Source organism: Aedes albopictus, chromosome 2 (genome assembly GCF_035046485.1).
Source record: "Aedes albopictus strain Foshan chromosome 2, AalbF5, whole genome shotgun sequence".
Classification (NCBI taxonomy): domain Eukaryota; kingdom Metazoa; phylum Arthropoda; class Insecta; order Diptera; family Culicidae; genus Aedes; species Aedes albopictus.
Window position 1 is genome coordinate 265,345,412 of NC_085137.1, and position 27,426 is coordinate 265,372,837.

General features: G+C 35.2%; 1 protein-coding gene across 9 annotated transcripts in view; it reads right to left on the bottom strand.

The window, feature by feature from the left end:
* Positions 1-27,426, bottom strand: part of LOC109407097 (neuronal acetylcholine receptor subunit alpha-7) — a 349,591-nt gene that overhangs the window by 47,372 nt on the left and 274,793 nt on the right. For all 9 annotated transcript variants that reach the window (XM_062851756.1, XM_062851750.1, XM_062851749.1 and 6 more), the window contains 3 exons: positions 25,035-25,121; positions 4,873-4,982; positions 4,586-4,809 (listed from right to left, as the gene is read on the bottom strand). In XM_062851756.1, coding sequence (XP_062707740.1) covers positions 4,586-4,809; positions 4,873-4,982; positions 25,035-25,121 — 421 coding nt within the window. The remainder of the gene's footprint in view (positions 1-4,585; positions 4,810-4,872; positions 4,983-25,034; positions 25,122-27,426) is intronic.

A 27,426-nucleotide genomic window follows, 5' to 3' on the forward strand; every position in this document is an offset into this window, starting at 1 on the left:
TAGATTCCTACACGCTGAAAAAAGTTAAAAAATAAATTGGAATACCCATTTGCGAAATCAAATTAATCATATTTCGGAGAACCGCACACCAACCATTAAACATAGATTTCAAAATGGATCAAAGTAATTTAGTTGCTATCATCTAACGTAAACACGGGCCACCACAGAAAGTCAAACTCAAAGCAATAAAACAAGTACGACCACGATTCTCATCATTTTATGAGATTGAAACTTTTACTACAAATCATTTTATTGCAATAGGTAAATATCATTTAAAATAAAAAATCAATAATTTTGCTTTCGGGATGAAATTGATGAGTAATTGAAATACCTTTGCATGTGCCAAAAAATGTTTTCCACCTGAATTAACCACCCCAGAATGCGAAATGCTACGCAAAACTTTTACGAATTTTCTCAATTTTTAATTATTTAAGTTTTAAGTTTAATAAATTTCAAGAAAACGCCTTAGAGTATGCACTTTCCATACTGAAAATGTGATTACTTCCGGAAAAGTGCAATTTTATGTATAAATTTGAATATTTATAAAATTTTTGATGATGAAATCGTATTTAGCAAATACTTGGCAGCTAAAAGCACCTATTCGAGTATTCATTACATGTGCGATACAGCCACAGTAACAAAAGTTTTAAAGAGTCTTTGAAATTCGCCAAACACGCAATTACGGAAAATATTGAATTTAATACAGAAAAATGTGACTAATTGACTTTAAAACATGTAACTCATCATTCAATAATCCTTTAGATGATTGTCATTTTCTACAAATTGTTTTAAGTTTAAAGCAATATTTTTAACAAAAAAAAATGACCCTCACAAAATTGATCGACATTTCACTCCACTGATCAATTTCACCCGAAATCACGGTATCTCAGAAATGCTTTCCTTCCAAAGTGCCCATCTTGCGATATATGGCAAAATTTTCAATAATTACAAAAATGTCATGTTTTGCAAATTGAAATAATTTTTCTTATTTGCATTTTTTTTTTAACTTTTCAAGCGTATTGACATTTTTCAATGTTATGAAAGTACACACGCCGGGGCCCGTGGCGTAGTGGTCCATACGTTCGCTTTATAAGCGGATGGTCATGGGTTTGATCCCAGCCTCGGCACTTCGTCAGTTGCTCTTCCCCCCGAGAGCGGCTGGCACCTGACCTTCTTATGAGCTCTCATAGCTCTAATGGACCCGGATAATTGGATATCGGCGAAATGGCAAATCATAATGGACCCTCAATCGGACTGGTAAAAGGAACAGCAGCCACACATCAACATCCTCGCACGGTGTGTTGAAACAGGATTATTATCGCACTTTCATGAACCTAAAATATTTTTTCGTTATAAGTTAGCCTTAGCAGTATATATTAAGATTTTGGAGGTTAAAAAATCTTTCATCGGGGAAAATTAAAATAAATTCGATTTTAGTAGTTTACCGCTTTTCTCATATGATTATGCTACGGCTGTTCGAGTCCGTATGAAGTTGATCATCAATATTAACTTCTTTTCTCGATCAGCCTAGATAGCTGTGTAGTGTACCGACACAGCGATTGTCTCAATTGGCTAAGAATAACACTACGGACCGCCTGTTCCGGTGGTAAGAATCCACCAACAGGTGACCCCTAATTCATGGTGTGATGCGGCTTTATGCTTACCGTGCCTAGGAATGAATGGCTAGGGGGGTCTAATAAAAACCTAACCGCTAACGGAGCCTGTGGAGTACCAGGGCGCCCTCCACAGTATGTAGCCCTTACTGCGCTAACCGGAGCAATGGTGCAGTGGACCTTGTGTTTCTCCGAGACAACCAGCTGCCCTTCTTTAGTCTCACTTGAGGCTAAATAAGGGCGGGATTATGAAGATGTTGTTAATTAGTTTAAATTTTCACCTATATGGTTTCGAATTATGCGGTTTACACAGTGTATTCTGTGTATCCTCGCCTTTGGCGTTTTCCAATCGATACCGATTTGGTTTTATTGTTGCTGTTCTTTGTTGTGCTGTTGTTGCAAAGAGTTTAATCTTACCTAGTTTGGGTAGTGGCTACGGTTAGGATAGCTCAGATCAATCTTCAGCATAAAAGAACAGAAACGATCAATCTTTGCAGACTTATGCAAAATGGTACAGCCCAAGTGGCCTTGGTACAAGAACCTTACTTTCGTAAGGGAAATTTCTATCTAGGAAACCTTGTGAACCCGGTGTTTGCCACTTTCAGTAAACAGGAAATGGCAAACTCGCGTGTCATGCCTCGAGCCTGTGTGCTTGTCAACAACGCAAGAGTTGCTACACTCATCTCTGAACTAACCACCAGAGATGTATGTGCTATCACAATTGATGTATCTGTTGGAAACCTCAACAGGAAATACGTCTATTGTTCTGTGTATTTACCACATGATGAACCACCCCCTACGGATGCTTTCAAACAAGTCATCGCATACTGCACTTCAAAAGGCCTTCCGCTAATTGTTGGCAGTGATGCTAATGCTCACCATATCATCTGGGGCAGCTCAGACATTAACTTGAGAGGCTCCAGTTTGATGGAGTACTTAAGTAGTACAGATCTTGCATTACTTAACATAGGCAACCTATGTGTCCAACATGCGTACAAAAGTATTCATCTATATATATAAAAATGCAGTGGCATACGTGGGACCGCGCATAACTTGCGAACGGAAGGTCCAATTTTGGTCGTCTTAGTTTTGTTCTGTTAGTTTTCACTCAAGAAAGGTTTATGAGGCATAAAAAAATAAAAAATTAATAGTTTTTGATCGATCTTCCATACCGGGGACCGGAGATTTGGTCTTGGTTAGAAACTTAAAACGTCAAAAAACGCAGTAGACAAGACAAAGTTTGCCGGGTACAGCTAGTAGGATATATTTTCACTTTTTAGTAAAACATCGAGCCCTGCAAAATCAGAGCACAATATACATAAAAGTTCTTATTATATTCGAAGTGCTATCAGTATTTCTGCTAAACAAGCTCAAAACAACTAAATTTACAGTAATCATGAATGTAAAAAAATACGCGTGATTAAGTCACCATGCAATACAATCATCTTTCATGGCCGTCTGATCGTCCTTTAGGTGTATCGTTACATGGTGTGGCATGCAAAGTATGTGCGACTAATACCCGCAATTTCAGGCAAATTAGCACATGACGGGTATGTGCTGCAAATGGCACTAGTCACAGGTTTATGGTGTTTCCTCAAATGTATGAGTCGCACTAATGAGAAGTATTTGTTTTCCTCCATTACAAATATCTATGTACCAGACATATGGAAGGAATGTAGACTTTTATGATTTATGACTTTCGGCAGACTGTAGTGGGCTGGACACATGAAACGAACGCCGAACAAATTTAAACTCGTTGTAAATACTTTTGCATTAGTTTCTCTCTAAATGGTTTCAAATTTATAATTCGAAAAGGGACTTTTTCTTGCGGAGTTTAGGTTCATCAGATTTGCGTAATACCATATTTATATGAGAAAAGTGGTAAACTACTAAAATCGAATTTATTTTAATTTTCCCCGATAAAAGATTTTTTGACCTCCAGAATCTTAATATATACTGCGAAGGCTAACTTATAACGAAAAAATATTTAAGGTTCATGAAAGTGCGATAATAATCCTGTTTCAACACACCGTGCCTCGTACTCATCATTCTACCTTGGACACGGTAGGAAAGTGAAAGCAGCACATAGGTTGCCAGTTAGATATAGTAGAATTAGAATAGAATACATTTAGGCGTTGCACATAAATGTTATAAATGCAGCTGCAAATTGGAATCGCTCACGTAGTGCCCCTAGTGGACAAAAGAGCTGTGAATTAAGTTAAGTGGTTAAGAATAAAAAAAACTACACATGATTATCTAAAAGTCACCCATACATAACTTTTTTGTAGGTAATGTAATTTTCAAGTTATACTGAGTAAAAAACGGTTACTTTAGCCATTCTCAAATATTAGTCTAGATAAATTTAAAAAAAAAAAAACAAAGTACGCAATCTTGCTTTAAAATACGTAGTCTTTATACCTAAGAAATTCCATCGGATTCTGAGACAGTTTTGCCAAACCCCTACGGCGAGTTTGTGTGAATTCGTCATACACTCTAAAAAACACACAACCGAAAATGTTCAAAGTACCATAACTTTTTTGTACATTTTTTTTACCATTATGAAATTTCTACAGATGGTAGCTAACAGAATGAACTTTATTCTCACAAAATATCATGAAGGTATTGATTAGAACAGCTGTGAAAAATTATATGCAAATCAAAAATGCAAAATTTAAGAAAAAAAACTGGATTTTTTTCGTGCTGCTTCGTGGAAAGCCTCAAATATCAATAATACAGCAATAAACTTAATGAGTGTAAGAAGGGTTCTGTTCAACATATGTGGATTAAATCAGGTTTTTATTACAACAGACTGGAAACCATTACCCTAAACCAACATAAATATAACAGTCGCATGTCTAAGAAAATAGAGATTCAAATTCTCCACCAAAATGTTGGAATGTGCACTGCAGAATGATGTTAGAAAAAAAAAATATCCCAACCTTATTCAAAGGAATGTTGTAATTGATGCTTACCCTGAAGTGCTGATTGCCGTAGTTGAGCCTGTAAGTCCAGCGCTTGCAAGTCTAAAATCATCTTCAATATCTAACACGTTCGCTAACAGGGATTTTGATGATCGTTCCTTTAATTCGAGCTCCTTCATGCGATTTGAGAGCAGAATAGTTTTCCTTGTAATCTTTTTCCCAGGGCGGCCCATACGCAGAATCCACGGTAGCCATTGAAGAAAAACTGATTTGATCTGTTAATATGAATAAGAGTTGCTGAAAACTAACATCGCTCACAGCATATCAAAAAATCATACCCAAGGTGGCATTTCATGAATGTCGGCCGTCCTGTGATGGTAATTTAATACCACAACGGTAAGAACTACAGATGATGCAACCATAAACATTATGCAATTGAAGTAGGTACCTGTGGACGAATCTATCATTAGTCATGATTTTCTTGGATACAAATAAAGCACAATGTTGCATGCAACAAAACTAGTAATGAAACAGCTGCTATCGAACACAATTAGGCATACTACGATGGTATACTTAATCAAGCTACAAACTGTCTTCTAACTACACAATAAATGATTCACTACATCATCCAATTATAGAAGGGTGTATTCATGTGGCTGTTGCTTGTGGTTGTATTGCAATAATATTAATTTTGTGCTACAAAACAAAACATATAAAAAAGTGAAAATTAGCGTAAGGTAAACCAAACGAAACATTTACCGAAGAAGTTTATACTAAGTAGAAAGAGAGGGGGCCCAATCCAACGAAGGAAGCATTCAGATAACACAAAAGTTTACTACAGTAAGAATCATCGGTTGTCATCTGCATTTAAAATATATGTTTAAAAGTTTTGACGAAAGATTTTTGCAACTGATATGTTTCAATCATTAAGACGATGTTTGGCAGTTGCATGGAAATCTTTCTTCATAATTCGTTTCTCATTTATTCCTTAATTTATTTAAATGTATTTATTGATGAAACAATATAATTATTCACGTGTTAGTTATTGATCTGTGTTTATACGCTGGAAATATTTAACAACTGAAAATACATTACGAGCAGTGAGAATCACATATTATAGTACAGTACTAACAATAAGATTCACAAGATACATACAATAAACTAAATTAAAACTATTATTGTTTTTGCTTTTGTTGTGTAAAGTCTCGTACGATTCATACTTCAGACTCTAATCATTGTCATAATGGCATTACAATTTTTTTTAATATTTTTTTGTTTTAAATAAAATTACAATAATTTGATGTCAGCTGATCTTGTATAATTGTATTTCAACTTATTAAAAATCATGAAAGCTTTTTTTTGTCGTCCAGACTCTCACATTCATTGGATTTTCAGATCCAGTGTAAGGTCACCAAGTTTTTATTTTTTTTCTATAGTATTTCTATGTATGTAGATTGCAGTTTTGATTTATATTTTGGGTTATATACAACGAAAAGAAAACAACATGTCTCATTGTTTATATAATAGACACAATTAGAGGAATTTGATCATCAACTATACACCTTTATCTGTGAATTTTCAGTTAATAATTCAATTTTAATTCTCAAATGCAAGAACTCTGTCATGCATATGCTTGAAAATGCTATCCATTGCAATGAGAATCATGTTAATTTCAGTTCCCCGCACATTTTCTTTCCGTAAAAAGCTTGCGTCAAGACATATAAAAGTCATTTTAAATTTCGATACAATCTCGCAGACTGAGCATTACTTTCTCGCACAAGGCCTCGCCAACCTTCAGTTGTATTTTCAACCAATTTCGTTCAATAGATATCAACATGCTTCTGCAAACCTTATTTGGTTATCCAAGCCAAATAACATTGTTGGTTATTTTTTAAACGATTATTTTTCACTATTTGAAATATACAATTTTGCAACATGTTTCAAATATTATGGAATATTTGTTTATTTTTTTCACTATTGAAAAAAAAATAGTAAGATAGCAAGTTCATTATCGGCAATAGACAAACCGATATCTGTTACTATTATAGTAATTATGGTAAATGTAGACTGCACAAATATGTGTTTTACATTAGTTAACGACATTTTGGTTGAATTCGCATCACGTTTTTTTTTGTATTAACGTGTATTTTAACTTAAATGCATTTCGCATCACGTTGAACACGTAAAGCTGATTCACATTTGTTCGTGCCTAAATATGCTCATTTTTTAATCACCCTAGTGCCCCAGTCATCAACTAACATTTCATCTATGTGCAACAGAAAAGATCAAATAAAATAGCTACACCAGCCTTTTAGCATGGTCAAAACCAAATGAAAACTGTAGGCAGTTAAATTAATACTTCAACTTTGACGATAGCTGTGGCCCAAACCACTGGATGAAAACAGTTTAAATTTTCATCACACCATTTCCTATATTATTTGACGCTGAAATTTCCATAAAGATATTCCAAATTTTCACTAAAATACGGATTTTTAAAAACAGTATGACCAAGTCCGACTGTGGATTAAGTGGTGAAATTTTCAACCAAAAATATTGAGAACTTCCAAACTTACAGAAGATTGAACATAACGAATATTTGTAGCAAAATACGGCTGAGTGTACTTAAGGCGAAACTGGAAGCATTTCCTCACTTTTTGGTTTTTTTTTTATTTTTTATTCAATAACGAAGCAATATTTTCAAAATCGGTTTTCGTACACATGTAGCGTATGGATCAAGGTATCTCCTGATTTTTTTTGTGGTGAAAAATATTTTCGTTTTTGCGGAAACCATATTTGAATAAAATTTCACAAAAAAAAACGGTTTTTGAGAAAATGGGAAACATTTTCCACCACAAAAAAAATCAGAAGATACCTTGATCCATACGGTACATGTGTACGAAAACCGATTTTTTAAATATTGCTTCGTTATTTAAAAAAAAATCAAAAACCAAAAATATGAGGAAATGCTTCCAGTTTCGCCTTAAACGATTGTCTATTATCAAATCCGTGATGTTCGTCGGGCAATCATGCCTATTCATGTGAACTCACATGCCCCCCAATTTGGGATGTCCACAGTGACTCTTCTACACAAAGTTGTATGAGTTTTTAAGAAAGCAGTCACTCAAAGCTAGTTTTCTGCTTGTGTTGATTTTGATGTTTTTGAGGATGCATTTATCGTGCATTTCAATGTCGTATTGTATCACCAGCTACCTTTAATGTGCTATAGGTTCTTTTTACACTTATGCATTGTGATGTGCAGGGACATACAATTTCGTTTCAATGATACACATTCATGCAACATTTGAATAAGTCACTTCAACCGTTTCATAAACTTTTCTAATCATTCGTTTCGATTAGAAAAACTTTTCAATTCGTCGTAGCACTCGGTGGTCTCCCTCTCAGTCGCGTTGCTGATACCTGATATCATCCTTACCGATCCCTTTTCGGCGCAAATTGCTACTCGTTCGACTTCTACTTCAGGAAGTGCAATTACGTGAGAAGTAAGTGTTCGCAACAGGAGCTATTTATCTTGAACAAGCGTTGTGAGAAATTCCGTACGTGTTTTTGGAGCTCTGCACCATAGTCCAACCGTTCACAAAAACGGCTCGCGGAAATGGAATTCTTGCGTATGAGGTCGAACTGGAATCAGTCGAGCATCCAACCACAGCAATCGAATCTATTGCCTAATCGCGTCAATTCCTAATTGGCCAAGTTAAGTAAGTGCTACAAACAAATCATCAGAATAAGTTCCGAAAGTGCTCGACGAGAAGAAGGGCAAACAATGTTTATAGTGCAGTGAACCACATGGCATTTGGCCTTGCAATAAATTTGCAATATCACGAGCAAATGCGCAATGCACAGTGGTCCACGAACCAGATTTACGGGGAACGATGCATTCAGCATCTTCAAATGATTTTTTAGAAAAATACGGTCTTCTACAAAAGTGTCCCGAATAATAAGGCCCTCTTTCCAATGTCCATGAAAATAAGGGTGGTCCATATTTTCAAAGAAATTTAAAACCAAACCTTTTTATTTGCAAGAATAAATTTATACATTCTTTGGAAAAGTTGTAGATCTATCAATTTTGAGCAAATTCTCTGAAGACAGTTTTTATGCAGATTTTAAATTGACCAATCTAGAGATATTTTTCTGAACTAGGTAAGGGTGGTTCAAGAAAAACCGGTTTTCTTGCATTAACTTTTTCAATTTCGATTTTTCATCAATAGTTACAGGTGTTTTTCTTAAAAAAAATCATTGCTTTTTTGAAAAGGTGATATAATGGGTTGACGCAAAAATAAAAAAAATAACTTTTGCTCGCATTCAAAAGAAGAAATGTTGTTATAAAACATATAAAAAATTAGTAATTAGTAGTTGTGTAGTAGTAACTAGTAATTGTAACTCAAGTAAAAAAAAACTTGAAAAGAGCCTATTTTAAAAAGAAAATCATCAATATCTTTTGAACGGAATGACGTAGCAACATTCTCCATGCACGAAAATGCGCGTTCTTGGAAGCTCTAAAAGTGGTTCTCAGACTACTTTGACGAGAAATTTTAAGCTAAGCTAATTCAGAAAAATATCTCTAGATCGCTCAATTTTAAAAAGATAATTACACCGTCTTCGACCTTGCGGCATCTACAGACTGAACAATGCTAACATTTGGCAACGGACAACACATATAACACCCAGTGGCCCAGTGGAGAATTTTTCGTTTGACGAAAAGTTTTCCCCGACTGGAGCGGGAATCGAACCCACACTCCGAGGCTTACGAGACACCTAAACGACTGACGCCGCTAACCACTCGGCCATGAAGCCCACAATTTTGAAGCTACATAAAAACTGTCTTCAGCAAACTTGCTCAAAACTGAAAGACCTACAACTTTTCCGAAGAATGTATACAGTTATTCTTGCAAATAAAAAAGTTTGGTTTCCAATTTCTTTGAAAATATAGATTAGCCAAATTTTCAGGCACATTGAAAAGTGGGACAACTTTGTAGAAGACCGTATTTGTACCATTTGAAGGCGCTGAATCCATCTTTCCTCGTAAATCTGGTTCGTGGACCATTGTGCAATGGCGACTCTTGAAGCACAATGGGTTATGCTTTCATTGTCTGAAGACAGGCCATTCGAAAGTGGTACCCAGCTCTGTGAAGCTCATGAGTCAAGCCATGTAGCCCAATCGTCATCACTCATGTGATTGTTGCGGACAAGGTCATATGATTCGTCAGTGCGATCAGTTCGGAGGTAAACAACACAGGAACGGGAGGAATTTGTCGTCCATAATGGAAACATTATTAAACATTTATAGTAAATGGCGCATTTTCTAGAAATGTTTAAGCTCATTTTTAAGTTACTCTTTTTAGAACGGCTACTGTGGAGTGACCGGTGGAACACAAGTAGCCGTTAAAACCACAATATCATACGAGCGCATCTACAATGATCGATTTCTCCTCATCGATTTTCTCTTCGGATTATTCCGGGACATAAAAAGTGATAATTTTCCATAACAAAATCAGAAATTGCCAATAAAAAAGTAGGGGTGGGAGCGATAATAAACTACAAAATTTCCATAAACAAATCAAAAAGTGCATAAATAAATCAAAACTTCCGATAAATAATTGATTTTCGAGCAATAAAAAATGTCAGAATTTCCACAAATATGTATATCAACAAATAAATCTGATGTTTCCATACATAATTCAAAAATTTCCAATTAAAAAACATCAAAAAAGCAATTGAAAATTTAGAAATAAATACGAACTAATGTGCAAAGTAAAATCATCAGCTGAGCCATGCGGCGAAGCCGCATAGAGGATTGACGAACTGAGGCGGCAGAAGGCCGCCGAAGTTTCCGAAAACCGATGCGCCGTAACTGCGTCGATTCGGTTCTAGGCAATCCACAGATTCAAGAATTTGCACGGTATACTGCAAACAGAGATGTTAACCTTTTTTAAAGTCCGACGAGCGTTAGCGAGTTCGAACAGCAAGCGACTGTCTGTTAAATTGTACAATAGTTTCAGTTTTTTTTATCATAGTTCTATAATCTAGTATGTTCGAAATTTTTTGTTGGAAAAAATATAGTTTATTAATTATTTATTTGTGGAAATTCTGACATTTTTTATTGCTCGAAAACCAATTATTTATGGGAAGTTTTGATTTATTTATGCGCTTTTTGAATTGATTATGGAACTTATATAGTTTATTATTGGAAGCAATAATAACCCCTATTTATTTATTGGCAATTTTCAAATTATTTATGGAAATTTTTAATTTTATTATGGGACGATTAATTGGCTGCCAACTAGGACTAGCATTTAAAACAACAAAATTAACCCAAAATGATTTGCGGCCACGTTATTAAACGAAGAAAAAATTGATGTAGAGAAATCGATCATTTTAGGTACGCTAGTATGATACTAAGCGCGAGAATTCTTCTTGGTCGCTCACAGGAAGAGTTGCTCAGTGGTCTGGCCACCCTTCTTCTTCTTCTTCTTCTTCTTCTTCTTCTTCTTGGCGTAACGTCCTCATTGGGACAAAGTCTGCTTCTCAGCTTAGTGTTCTATGAGCACTTCCACAGTTATTAACTGAGAGCTTCCTCTGCCAATGACCATTTTGCATGCGTATATCGTGTGACAGGCACGAAGATACTCTATGCCCAAGGAAGTCAAGGAAACTTCCTTTTCGAAAAGATCCTGGACCGACCGGGAATCGAACCCGTCACCCTCAGCATGGTCATGCTGAATACCCGTGCGTTTGCCGCCTCGGCTATATGGCCACCCATGGGAGACAAATTTCAGTGTCGAAGTAGTTCCTCATCTAACCCATCGCATCATATGAATGAGGATCCAGTTCAGTTTGATTTGCTATTTGTAAATATGGGAGTGCATTGTAGAGAGGCATTAGGCGAGAAAAATACTGTATATGGAAACCTGAAACATTTAGTTAGGTATTCAAACAAAGCAGCATCACCGTTTGAAAACCAGCAAGTGAAGTTAGTGAAATTATGTAATCGTTAGCAACAGTGATCCAATCAGCATTATTAGAAGTGGAGGAGGTATACGACTGGGAGGAAATGTTGAACTATTGTGGCTTTCTCAGTCTAAGAGCATTGAAACGGCTAGTTTGGCATAGCCCGACGTTTCGGTCTTGTGTATTGGGCCATTTTCAAGGGATAAGTAGTCAACCGTCTCTCGTTATGCGGTTTTTGAATGCAGTTTGAGGGTTGGAGCTTCTTGTAATGCCATTTAACATGAAACACATAAATTTTCCTTTTACTTTACTTCCCAAAAAGTAAAAGGAAAATTTATGTGTTTTATGTTAAATGGCATTACAAGGAGCTCCAACTCTCAAACTGCATTCAAAAACCGCATAACGAGAGACGGTTTACTACTTATCCCTTGAAAATGGTCCAATACACGGGACCGAAACGTCGGGCTATGCCAAACTAGCCGTTTCAATGCTCTTAGACTGAGAAAGCCACAATAGTTCTACATTATTAGAAGTTCGTATCAGAGAGACAGAGATTCTGTGGTGAAAACAACAATACGGAAACGTATAGACATCGCTATTATACAGTTTCAAGTAAACAATGAATTGAAGAAACATTGTCTTTAATTTGCAATTAATTGAACTAATCTGAATTAATTGGAATATGTATTATATATTCCAAAAGGGCGGTATGTTCGCGCCTAAATAGGCTAATTTTTGGGTCACTCTAGTGCCTCAGTTAACTACTAACAAATCATGTATGGGCTTGTTCACAAATGTCATAACGCTGGAGGGGGTGGGTGGGTGTCCTTCATGGTGTTACAGCTCGAACAAAAATATTTTTTCTCCATACAAACAGTGTAACGAGGGGGTGGGTGGGTATCAAGAAAGGCCAATTTTGGCGTTATGACATTTGTGAATGAACCCTATGTGCAACTCAGGACGCAAAATTTTCGAGTAGACGAGTTGAAGTTCACCGAGCGGCAATTTTTATTCACTTGCATGCATATTCATATTCAGCTGCTCGATACTCGTTTGTCAACTGAATGAAAGTCAATGAATATTTGTCAGCAAGCTGCAAAGTGTTAAACTTCTGATAAAATATTAACGTTTCGATTCCATTTAACGGTGTTTTACATGGATCTTTTCCCATTTGATTGTTGTGGAGTGTTTTTGGAAGGAATCGTAGCCATAAACGTGAGTACTTATGAAGATGTTTCTCGATCGGCTTCATATTCATTGACTACGAATTGAATGACTGTGTGAAAAGGGAGAGCGCAAATGAATTTGTTTGTTTTGAATATTCAGTGCAGAATCATTCAAATTCGTGCTGTTTTCAGTCAATGACTATGAACATTTTGCACCCTGTGTGCAACAGAAAAGATGCAATAAAAGCAGTGCTAAATTACGATTCATATCGTTTATCCAGTGGTACAAGCACCGACAAACCGACGTGATAGCTAGAACAAACAAATTCAAATTTGTTGTCCGCGACGCCATGATGAAAAATAGCCGAACACTATCGCCATTTCTATAACGTGTCACTTGATCCCAAACCCCCGTGTGTTCATATAGGAAGAGGTTCACGTCTGCGCTGATTTGACAGAAGGGTTCGCTCTCTTTGATGGTCGACCGTTAAATTGAGGGGGTCAGTCACGTCGGTTTTGCAGCAACAACATTTTTGAACGACATTGTATTCAAACAATAATGGTCCACTGCACGAATTTATGCTGGCCTGCTACTCTCACCTGGAATTTGACGATTGAGCGTTACCGACACCTCCCAAACGTCAAATTTTCTATGAGAGTAAGCAGGCCAGCAAAAATTCGTGCAGTGGACCATTGGCTGCATATTCAGCAGCACATGTGACAGTAAATAAGTATCTGTACCACTGCTTTCTTTTTATTTCACACTAGCTGTCCCGGCAAACGTCGTACTGCCTGCCTACTGTGTTTTTTGACATTCAGCTCCATAGGGACGCCTCCCGTATTCAATTGTATAGGATCCACCCTAAGGTGGCCCACACTTATATGAAAACAAAAATTTCGAAAAATGCCAAGTCTTACCTCCTCAATCAGTTGTTTTGGACTCCCAGAAACTACGTTCAAAATTTTAGCAAAATCGGTTTAGCCTAAGGGGGCGCTCAAAACGCTTGAAGTTATATATATATATATATAAATGCAGTGGCATACGTGGGACCGCGCATAGTTTGCAAACGGAAGGTCCGATTTGGGTCATTTTAGTTTTGCTTTGTTAATTTTCATCCAGGGAAGGTTTATGAGGCATAAACATGGACAAATTTTGAGTTTTTGAAAATCGTTTTTTTTATGCAATTTGCATACGGGGATTTGGTCTTGCAACGTCAAAAAAACGCAGTAGGCTAGACAAAGTTTGCCGGGGTTAGCTTGTATCTATATATATAAAAATGCAGTGGCATACGTGGGACCACGCATAACTTGCGAACGGAAGGTCCGATTTTGATCGTCTTAGTTTTGTTCTGTTAGTTTTCACCCAAGGAAGGTTTATGAGGCAAAAAACATGGAAACGTCTTGTGACCGGGGACTTGGTCTTGGATGGAAACTTGAAACGTCAAAAACGCAGTAGGCAAGACAAAGTTTTCCGGGTACAGCTAGTAAATGCAGTGACATACGTGGGACCGCGCATAACTTGCGAACGGAAGGTCCGATTAGGGTCGTCTAAGTTTTGTTCTGTTAGTTTTCACCCTAGGAAGGTTTATGAGGCAAAAAACATGGAAAAATTGAGAGTTTTTGAAAATCGATTTTCCATGCATTTTGAACGGGGACTGGACTTGGCTAGGAACATGAAACATCAAAAAATCTCAGTAGACAAGACAAAGTTTGCCGGGGACAGCTAGTCTATATATATAAAAATGCAGTGGCATATGTGGGACCGCGCATAACTTGCGAGCAGATGGACCGATTGGGGTCGTCTAAGCTTTGTTTTGTTAGTTTTCCCCCAAGGAAGGTTTATGAAACAAAAAAACATGGAAAAATTAAGAGTTTTTGAAAATAGGGTATTCATACGTTTTGAACGGGGACTTGGGCTTGGCTAGGGACTTGAAACGTCAAAAATGTAGTAGACTATGCAAAGTTTGCCGGACTTAAAATAAAGTACCGTATTCAGAGCTGTTCTATTTTCGTTCAGAGTTCAGATTACCGAATGTTCAGCAACATATTACCGAAGTTCATAAAAAAAAATACCGAACGTTCGATAAACTCTACTGAATCATCGGTAATGTTTACCGAACGTTCGGTAAAGATTAGCCGAACTTCGGTAAAACTGTGCTGAACTTCGGTAATCCGAACTTTTACCGAAAATAGAACAGCCGAACAAGTGACTCTGAAATAAGTATATATATATTAGACCTGTTCACTTCTTTTGACCTACCCGTGTCACATCAAATTATCAATCCATACGCAAAAACAAGTCTTCAGTCCAAAATTGAGCCAAATTGATAATGGTTTAGAGGTGTATCAAATCGATTTTGTGTTTTTCGAGCATTTTCACGAAAATGTACTCCAATATCCAGAAAATTGCACCGAAAAGGTACAGAAAACACCGTTAAAATATAGTTGGAACAATACTCTACAACTTTGCCGAAGATACTGCGGTGTTTAAATTGCTTAATTCAAAGTTATTCAACAATTTTCGTTAAAAAATCGCGAAAAAATACAATATTTTTACGGTTTTTCATGCAGAAGTCATGTAAATTTACATATTGTTTTAAGTGACCAATTTAATTAGCTATTGCTCCTATGTGTTACGAACATTTCGTCCATACATCATTTTAGTGTAGGAATTCGTTTTCATTGACTAATTATCAAAAGTATGTCACGTTAATACTAAAAATCGCATAGAGTTGCCAGCACAAAATTAAACAAAGTTACCCATGATTAAAATGTCATTACATTTCTTTGTCGCATCTGCATCAGTTTCAATTTGGTGTAGATGGTTGAGCATGAGACTACCGATTCGAAGATTCAAGGTTCGAGCCCTGGAATAGGTTTTTTTGCGTCTCGATCCAGCTATAAGTTAATGAGACTACACTCTGCATCTCATTGCAATTTGGCATCATAGCCTTGTTTCGAAACCGTAGAGTGCATAGTAAGAATGAAGTTTCCCTTTATCGTGTAGTTGTGTAGCTTGTGGCTAGATAGATGCAAGTAATCTCCACAGTTGTATGATAAATTTTGCATCCAGAAGCAGTTCCATCATCGTATTGAATTGTTTTAGCTAAATTAATCGGTATCAAACAGATGTCCAATATTTCGTCCAGCTGATCTCGTCGACACGATTTCTTGTCAACAAGTATACTAAATATCTAGCTAGTCCTGGAATGGGCTTAATTGGCAGGTCCCTATCATCATTATATGGGAGATTGCGTGTAAGTCATGGGCCATGGCTCATGGCAGATTCATCATCCTAACTGCTACAAAGAAAGAAAAAAAAAGTTTATTATGTATTTGAGCTTGAACCTGGAACCTTCTGATCCGCAGGCTCGAGCTTTATCATCTGCGCCATTTCTGATACTTGAATCGAAAGACATTAGAATACGATGGCATGACGTCTTAATCATGGGTAACTTTGTTTTAATTCGTGCTGGCAACTCTACGCGATTTTTAGTATCAACGTGACATACTTTTGATAATTAGTCATTGAAAACGAATTCCAACATAAAAACGATGTATGGACGAAATGTTCGTTACACAAAGGAGAAATAGCTCATTAATTTAGTCACGTAAAATAATGTAAAATTACATGACTTTTAAATGTAAAATCGTAAAAATATCGTGTTTTTTCGTGATTTTTCAACTAAAATTATTGAATAGCTTCGAAATAAGCAATTTAAAAACCGTAGTATCTTCGGCAAAGTTGTAGAGTATTGTACTAACTATATCCTGACGGTATTTTCGGCATCGTTTCGGAGCAATTTTCTGGATTTATGAGTAAATTTCTGTGAAAACGGTTAAAAAACACAAAATCGATTTGATACACCTTTAAATCTTTATCAATTTGGCTCAATTTTGGACTGAAGACTTGTTTTTGCATGTGGGTTGATAATTTGATGTGTCACGGAGAATCGGAGAAAAAAAGTTTTAATGTGAACAGGTCTAATATATATGAGCGGAAATTCCATACGTTGATGAATAGATTTTTATTTCAATTTCTCACTCGTTTTAAAGTCAACTATAAAGTTGACATAAATCAATATTAGCGATGAATAGCAGGTCATTTCGTTCTAGTGTGCTGTTCCATAAATATCATTACAAAAAAAAACATTAAAATGGATCAGAACTGTTGGATTTTCTTTATACCTTTACGCCTTTTAAGTATTCAATGTAGTAAATGTAAAAAATGATGAACAGCTCGCAGTAGAATCAACTTTTGATTTTCCCGGTATATGAATAGGTGGACATTTTGTTGTTAATCTTTCAAATAGATAATTTTCATACAATATAATATACAATATACATACAATACAAACTTTAACAAGGCAATGTATTGGTCAACTGGTAAACGTTCAGCTATTGGACAAGAGCATATTAACCGTTATGTTTCCGACATTTTTTTTGCTTTTTTCTAAACCGTACTTTTTAAATGGGAGCTGGGTACCCGAGTACCCTGTCGGCCACATAAGGGTTAAGCATGTCAGGACTCATATTCTGGTACGTTACAGGATTTTTACCCAAGTAACAACAAAACACTTATTTTGCTTTGTGTGTCGATGCTGCTGATATACTGCTATTAATGAGCTGATATGCGTAATATTGATCGTCAAATAATCCTATGAATCAAAAAAGGCGAAACATCGTGTAGAAAAGAAATTTTTTTGACTTTTCTAAGCATACGTGTCACTATATAATTAAGAATGCAATTATGGTTAATGTTACAAAAAAAACTTTCAGTTTTTAACTCATAGTAGTGGTCGGAGTGTCGCTCTACAAAGAAGTAGAAAGAAGGCAGTTCCAGTAACAATCATAATTTCGTACACAATGAAAAGAAACTAAATCCAGCTGTTTTGTGATACTCAAAAGAATAGGATAATAATAAATCTGCTTATGATACAAAACTTTTACATTTTTATTTTACTTATAAAATTTTTGATCAACTCCTTAAAAATAGCGTATATTTATTATAGAAAATCCTATTATACACTGTGGTGCATGATTGATCGGACAAACGCCAATTTTCATACAAAATAGCCAACTTTGAGACTCTCTTACTATGATTTGCTCTGATAGATTGAGCTCAATTTTAGACACGGAACCACCAATATGCTGAATTTTACGTGTACGCAGTACAACATATTTTCGTTCACAGGTCCGGGCGTGACAAGGCGTTCAGAATGTGCAAAAGTGAACGGACAGCGACATGCGCAAAGGGGTACCGCTGTCCGAACACTTTTGCACATTTTGAACGTCTTGTCACGCCTATATCTGTAAGCTAAACATGTTGTGCTTCGTATACGTTAAATTCAGCATATGGGTAGTTACAGCATCACAAACTTGGCCAGTTTGTATGAAAGTCGGCGTTTGTCTGATCAATTATGCACCACAGTGTATATTATTTATGTACCTATATTGATTACACAGCGTAACATTTTTTTGTCTCAAGAGCAAACTCATGTGTCTCCAAAGGATTTTGGGCCGCTGAATCCGAATCCGGGCTCAGATTTGCTCCAACACGTCACAATTTTGAGCTATACCTCAATTTATAGGGCAAAATATGCGATTTTGGGCTTTTTTGACTGCAAGCCATTAAGCAAGGAAATATTGTTTTTAAGCAATCAAAAGGTTAATTGGTCAATTAACATCTAAATTAACGACTCATGCAAAATATTTCATTTTACCTGATCAAATTTGATCGATTTAAGCATTTTATGTTAGTATGAAAACTTGCATGCAACTTTTGGAGGGTGACTTGTATGGGAAATATCGTACCTAACATAAATCGCTTAAAACTATCAAATTCGATTAGGTAAAACGAAATATTTTGCATGAGTCGATAATTTAGATGTTAATTGACCAATTACCCTTTTGATTGCTTAAAAAAAATATTTCCTTGCTTAATGGCTTGCAGTCAAAAAAGCCCAAAATCGCATATTTCGCCCTATAAATTGAGGTATAGCTCAAAATTGTGACGTGTTAGAGCAAATCTGAGCCCGGATTCGGATTCAGCGGCCCAAAATCCTTTGGAGACACATAAGTTTGCTCTTGAGACAGACAAAAAGTTAATTTTTGTTACGCTGTGTTATGGTATATGGAAATTATAAAAACACTTATGTGTACCAATGGATAGCATTACTTAAAACGTTAATAGGTCAATGACTACTTCTGTTTAAAGTATTTCTTTTAATAATATAATACAAGGCCGTTATGACAGCAAAATTTTAGTTTGGCATTGTTTAACGTCTATCAAATCGATATGAACACAGTTGAGAGTGCTTGACAATAGGCCTGATCTAAACTGAAACCTAATGTGTGTTATAATAAACGGGTTGGTTTCAACGCGTGTTTTTAGATTTCATGCATGAGTTTAAAGGCACAAGAATCTTCTGCCGTTTTTTTAATAAACCAGATATAGAGGACACAAGCAAACATGGAATTTCATGGATTTTAGCATATTTTAGGTTGCTTTGTTCTTTTAACTATAATTTTTAATAATATGCCAGTTTCAATCATGTTAACATTTGTTTTAATAATTTCCTAGAGTCAGGCATAACTTTAATTTATGTTGCCTTTATCAATAACTTTTAATGTAATCACATGTAGTAGATATGTTAACTACCTAGCAGTGGAACCGCTTCACTGGTCTTAGTAATGACATGACCGACTAATAATGAAAATACTGTCTGGGACACCAGAATTGTTAGTCCTGTAATAAAATACTAAATCAGTTAATTTAGGATGAGAAATTGTATGGAAATCCCATGACCATGACACATGGTAGACTTTATATTTTATGTACAAATTAATGCTTAAAATTGATGCTTGAGAAGTAATATACCACAAGTCATCGATGGAACGTTTTACATCGCATTGAAAAAATAGACACTCGCACAGTATTTTACAATCATAGCTCAAAATACAAATAATCAGCTGGAGGCTACCGTTGCTTAAATTTCCAAAATGTCAGTTAATTGTTAATAGTCAGGATCCGGCCAGCACTACCTGTAATGATATTACTTTCAAGCAATTGCCATTCTTGACGCATGTCTTCGGTTGGCCTACGGATTAAGGCTTTATATATTTAATCCAGAGACGGTGGATTTAATTGTCGATCCAGTAGAAGATCTTTATGGTGAGAACTTCTCTCAGATTGCTGGATATAGTGTGCATGCCATGTAATGTAAGCATTTATGCAATTATAGACAAAAAATATTCTCAATGAATCTTCAAAACATAACATAACTAAAACTACCGCTGTGGAATGACAGATAGCTCGTTTGACATAACTCCATTGCTGTCATAATATTTAAGTTATTATAGCTGTATGCCTTTTTTATGCAGCAAATGGAAGAACTTCAATTATTAATTGAAAACTGTAGAAGTGAGGCAGAGGTGAATCCAAAAAGAAAACGAATCGTCCATCATCGTTTCCATCCATCGGCTTCCATCATCGTCTTAAACCTTGAGAGAATGACTAGGGTAAATCGCCAATTATTGCACACCTTAAAAACTCGCCAATTGTTGCACACCCCATAAGAAAAGCATGAAGTGTGCAATAATTGGCAGTTTACCCTACAAGGAACGTTATTAAGCCGGTTTCGTCATCAGCTGGTCGACAACGGGCCTCTTCGTCTATAGCAAACCTCCCGTAAAGATCGTGAAAACCAAGACAGTATAAAACAGTACAAGACTTTGTAAATTGATGCAATCCGTTAGACATTTTGAACGAAACGGGGCTTGCCATTTTTCCGAAATGCTGGACAAAACGCCTTCAAAAATTGTGTTCGCCACGATTGAAAAATAATAAATATTAAATGTACCGTCGTGAGGGGTGACAACAGGTCAAAAATGCATATTTACACATTCATTGTTCAATAACTTTTGCTCTTTGTATGAAAAAGTCCTTCGATAACTGGAATGTGATCACAAACCATGAAAAAATATTTGAAGTTCGTCAATTTAAGTTAATAAAGTTCTGGTTAATGTTGGTACTACCTGATAATAATATATTAGGGGTACTCACTAAACAGATTAAATGGCTGCGTATATCATGATTTTCTGCTTATTTGAATTGTTTTATGATTTTGCGAATGAAATAATCAAAGATTGCATTGGTGATCACGACGTTTAATCAGTTTAATCAGTTTACGCTGTTAAGTGAATCCCCCTATTATGTGCTGGCTATGAGTTTGAGATTCTAAAAAGTATCAATCCACTTGAAAGTGGGATGTTAAATCGAGCCCTAAAAGTGGCATTTTAAACATTCCTTATTTTCAAGCATTTTCCGTGACTAGTTGCTCTTAAAACCTAATTTTTCGACAAGAACTAATGGCAACTAACAACACACCATAACATTTTTGATTCGATAGTCGCAATATTTGATGAGATATTTCAGATATATTTTTCACCCAATCTCGCCCCTCTGACCCATTGTCATTCCAACGACAGTACATAATGCCTTCTCAACTTCAATAAAATCTACTCCTCTCCCTTGTATATGGCGAAAGAATATCATATTCACTTCATAGGGTATCTGCTTCTAGTAATCAAATTAATCCTATTTGGAATCAAGCCAAGCCCGTGCACAAGGGGTTGGTGGTTTGTGGGTTAAACTCATTACCGATGTTCCATACACTAGGCGCCCCTCCGCCTTTTGCCGAAATTGGAAAACCCCTCACTTTTCGTGATTTCTGTGCACGGGCTTGAATCAAGCGATTAGATCATCGAATAATTCCATTTATTTATTAACCCTCCTTGTGCATTAGGGTAATTTTCGGTTCAAATCGTGCATTACGTCAGTGAACTGTTGTCAACGTGATGCATTAGCAAGGTGAAACATAAAAAAAGGAGAATGAGCACTTCCTGCTATTATTAATTTGATTAGTATTTATTTGAATAACTTGGAAATTCGCACATTCTACTGAACATTAGGAGTAGCCTCTCTAGATATCTACAAAACCAAAGAATCATATTCTTTATTTTTATTTTTCAAACAAAAAACATCATCATCATCTAGTTATTGGGAGTCAACACAGCACATGGGATGAAATAGACATCCGTAATAATCTAAACTGTATAAAATAGTCTTACTGACCATGAATGCATATTTGTAACGCTTGCTTTTCTGCTTATATTTATCACTAACCACAAGTGCTTTCGACTACCTAAATAATATTTTTAGGCTTTCTCTATGATTTGCTTAATGATTACCGAATAGTTCCTTCTCATTGTCAAATATAATCATATTACAGTCACACCGGGAGAACAGATTGTCTTGTTGCGTGCCATCTAGTAATATTAGGTCGCAATTTTTTAAGCTATTGGTGCAGCAAACAAAAAGTGCTGTAAAAAGTTTCATTGCTTAACGATTGGTTTGAAATTTATGATCTTTTTTTAAATTTTGGAACTTTCCTAACAGCGTGTAACAGCGTGTAACAGCGTGTAATTGCTAAGATTGTCCTCATCCAGTACTATATAATTACACTACTTTACAGCATTTTCGAACTCGATAAACTGATGATCATTTTTGGTTTAGAATCATGCCCTGAGTTCGAAAATGCGAAGGAAAAAAATTACAGTAGAGCGGAAATTGTTTCGACTTTCCATACAAGGTTGATAATTTGAAATCGGTTTTTGATCTATTTTTAAGCAAAGTCGCTCACTTCACACATCTCATTCTCCGTAAATAATGCTCCGAATTAGCTGATTTTCTTACTGTAACTCGCCTACATATGATGTGTCAAATAAACAATGAGAAATAATTTTTAAATTGCTTTTTTTTTTTCTTATTGAAAACAATTTAGGGTATGTGTGCCATCAGTAATCTCACGCTCCCATATTCATCCTATTCGAAAACAAGCGATTACGGCACAGATTGGTTCCGTTCTTTTTGTTTTCAAGGGTGCTCATTTCTAACAAAAAATACAAAAATAAGAAACAAAACAAACAGCGCTTCAATCCTTTGTTTTTCGTAAGATGAAAATGGGAGCCACTTGCTTGATAGGAGAACCAATACCTTCTTTTTATATTTCTTTTTTTTAAGGAGATTGTCCCTAAAATCGCCAATATCTTGAATTTCGTCAATCTGACGCAAAACCTGCATTTAGATGATCAGAGCTCTTAAACAAAAACTGTTCTAGGTACTTAAAATTTTTCTGTCAAAAATACATCAAAGCTGAAACTACAATTAAGCCTTCTCAAACCTATATGTTACGTACTCGAATTGTTCTTATCAAATTTATTGCTTAGCTGTAGTATCATTGTTATAGAGATTTTCAGCTATACTCAAATGCAGGCCATTTGACTTCGCTCTGATAAACATGTATGTCAATTTCTAATGAGTATGGCATTTATTGCGAAACATTGAACTTCCTTTTCCCTCTTATCGCAAAAGATAAGTTTTAACTAAGTACAATCACTAAATAAAAACATTTCAAACAACTTTTTGAATCCAGGCCCATTGCTTCAAATGGACTGATGATGAATGATATAATGAATGGTGATAAGTTTTTTCGGCTATTATTTATACTCGTCTTACCTGAAAGCATGAACAAAAAAAGGAATCGAAACGCTTAGACTTGAAACAAAAGTTTATGGTTTTATTTTGTACGTCGCACAAATCATATGGAAGACGAAATTCTAACATGGCTCACGATCATAGTCCAAGTATTCGACGTTTTGCAAAATATATTTCAAAAAACAATCTATAAATAACTAACAAAAAATTGTGCATCGAAGGATTGTACATCGCTGAAAGTATTCGATTTAATAAAATACGATAAACCAACCACGGGTGGCCTTACAAACAGGATAATCATCACCAACTTATCAACCAAAAAATGCTACACATGACAGTGTATTTCAGGTAAAATCTCATCATAAAATTTCTCCCACATTAGGTGTTTGGTTTCCTAAAAAAAATATTTCAAAAACATAGCGAAAGTGAAATATAAAGGGACATATAGCCAATATAGCCACAGCGTGGTCAACACGTGGATAATCAGCAAGACCATACTGCAGGTAACGGGTTGAATTCGCGATCAGCCCCAACATTTCCTTTGAATTTCTTGGGTATAGAGTATTTTCATGTCTGCCATTTGTAGATCAAATGTAAAATGGTCATTGACAGAGTAATTTCGCAGTTAATTAACTGAGAAAATGTACACGCATTGCAAAGAGGCAGACTTTGTCCCAATTAGAACCAAGAAAAAGAAAAAGATGGAAAATAAACTCAGGTGAATGCAGCAATAGTGTGAACCTATTTTTGAAGCAAGAAAAAGTGTGTTCAAAGTGTGTGATATGTTACAGAATTTGGCAAAGCTATTAAGTGAAACAAATAAAGAATTTGTAAAAAAAAACATGTTTCTATTTTTAGGATGCCTAATAACACCTATTTTCTGTTGTAAATTTTTATTAGCCCTGTCGGTGCATAAATTATCAAATATTATTACATAAAGTAATAAAAGTGTTGGAATTTAATGTAAGTAGACATCTAGCTTATTAACTCATAACTTTTCGGTGTGTTTTAGTGACCTCAACATCCCAAATCTGTTGAAACTTGATGTTCAACAGCACATCAATTTCTCACTGGACACCCAGTTTGATCAAATTGATTATCCATATGCATTCGATTCGATATGCAATTCGACTGCCATGTCGATTGAATTAACAACTGTGCAAATTTTTGTTAAAAAAAATTGAAGATGGAGACTAACCTCCAGATATTGGACTGACTGACTGAACACTATCGTTGACTGATTCAATAACATGGTATACTTTAATGATGGACAAATTTCAAATACAAATCATTGATTGATTTGTCTTTATTAGAGAGACTTTCAGCCCTTGGGAAAAATACAAATCAATTTTCTACAATCCACAAGCAATGAACTTATAAAGATAGTTTTTCTTTTGTTTTCCAGTTCTTTGAAAATAAACAACTGGTGATCAAATTGAATGCCATCATGTAAATCATATTAGAGCTTGTTATTAGCGTACCATGCTGTGATTTTGGAATTCCATTTCATATTTGACTTTTAAATCTTCTTCTGGTTAGTCCATGCTAATTCTACGCTTAAGTATGTATATACTCCGATTAGAGGTGTTTTAATTCGTTAGCTTTCAAAACAGATAGTTTAATTTTGAAATTAGTTATTCAGTGTAGTTTCTGAAGCTGGAAAAAATTAAGTTTGCAAAATAAAGGTTTTTATAACATCGATAAATCAATGAAACAGTCTTACTATACACGTAGTAAGTGATATAAACACACACATACAAAAGGCATCAACAGATTCCATAGAACGAAAATTATTAATAAAAAGGTCTACCTAACAAAGGAATCGCATCGGATACTTGAGGTAATGTCTCCGCCACTAAGTTCAGGAATACAGTTAGTGATAGAAGAATGGTGACGCCTGAAAAATCAGAAACATTTTATGATGAATTGAATTTAATTTGTAGAAATCTGAATCATCTGTAAATAGACGGTACACGAAAAATATAAACATATTTGATCTGACGCGAAACTAATATCAACGCGAGAATATTGTTACAACATTTCAATTACAAATAGCCATACTCAGCTAACAAAAATATAATAAAACAAATGGGTTTAAATTAACATTTCATATTATAAATTTCTATAGGATCCTCAGTCCTCACCTAAAAAAACTGATTTAAATCTAAATATGTAACATCAATCGCATTAAAGCGCATAAAATAATTAACTTGTTGCTTTTTCATGAAGAATGATTTTACAATGTCAATCTGTCATCGCGAGTTGCCCTCTAGCTAGTCTTATTGATCGAAGTCGATCCTTAGGTAGTACTGTGAGAGCGGCCCTCAAAATGATGCATCAGCCAAAAGTTTGGGGTCTCTATCGTAAAACATGGAAAAGTGATTTGATGATGTCTTCGTCATCTTTCATTCAATTTTAATTCTTCTTGGCTTATTTGAAACATACTTACTGCATAGACATTGAACCACAAATATTTGTTAAAATTGACTTAACATAAAATTGCATCATTTTTTGAAATGTGGTGAAACGTGTTAACTTTACTTTTCATTTTTACTATAGATGACGAAGATATCACAAAATCGCTTTTCCATGTTTGACGAAAGTGACCCCAAACTTTTGGCTGATACATCATATTGAGGAGTATCCCCAAACTTTTGGACGATAACATCAAGAGTTAATTTACTTAATGGGTAACTATTTTCCTAGATTTTTTATCCAAGTTCGGCAAAAAGTAGTTGAAAGCTAATAGAAAATAGGTTGTATTAGCGCTGTCATCCTAAAATTTGGTTGACCCAATTTCCAGCCACTCTGCCATAAATTTATATTCATTTTTTGTTGTTGTGATTCTGTGGCTAAATGCGCTATTTTTACGCGCATGATTTTATTGATAGCCACATTAGCATTAAAGTTTTGTTTTTAACCGTGTATAATCAGCGCTGTACTGAAATTTACTGTTTCAAAACTATAACGCCATGATCACATAACCACAAACTCTGTTGAACCAGTTTCAGCAAGTGTTTGTTTACATTTAGTTTCGCAGTGTTATTTTAAAAAACCCAATTTAATCCACCTATGGTGAACAGAACCCTTCTTACACTTATTAAAACTATTATTGTATTATTTGTATTTAACATATTCATTTTGTGTGATGGACCAAAAGTTCTAGAAAATATTGTGGATTTGGCATCTAGTGAATTGGTTTCCAAAATAGCATCATGGACCATAGATTAAACTACCAGAAATGCCAGACACCTTCTAGAATCTTGTGTGAAATTTAAAAAAAAATAGCTTATATATTCTGAAATATTGTATCTTTTGTTAACTGCCAAAAGATCTTGAATCGATTAACAAATGGATAAGAAAATCAGCGAGATATACTTTGTCTAATATCTCTTAATCAGTCGGTTAAATTAGCTCCGAAGTACTTGGTATTCATGGTTATGGTGCAAAAAGGACAAAAATGATATATCTACTAAGTTAATCAGTTTTGGCATTAGCTAGTTATTTTCGCTGTCCGGTTCTTGCATTTTTCCCACAATATATAAATTCAAAGCTTTTATTTAACATATTGTTAGTTTTCATAAAATTCCTGTGTATTTGTAATTTGTTATTTATAATTTTATTGAAAACAACAATACACTTTGTCAGCATTATTTATTGAAAAATAATTTCCCATAGACTGGTAAAAAACTAATGCAAGATAAAAAGTAAGTGAATAGATTAATAAAAAAAAATAATTTATTGAAATACTCTTCGTAAGATATATCAGTAATCAAATGTCCAATCGAAATAAAATTTCAGAGCATTATACAAGGATATTGTAGCTTTCATTTGGTGCTCAGAGAACCCAAATCGGTTGACAGACAGCTGAGATATTTATTATGGTACCCTTGGTCAAAAATCTCTCAAAAAGTTAACCTTACTCCCAAGTACTCTTTGAAAGATATCTCGGTAACCAAATGTCCAATCCTAATAAAATTGTATAGGCTTCTACTAGAATGTTGTAGCTTTCATTTGGTGCCAGGATAACCGAAATCGGTTGACAGACGGCCAGAATATTTATTATGATACACTTGGTCAAAAATCTCAAAAGGTTTAGTTGTATAAATCCTAAGTACTCTTCGAAAGATATCTCTGTAACCAAATGTCCAATCAAAATAAAATTTCTGGGCGATCTACTAGGATTCTGTAGCTTTCATTTG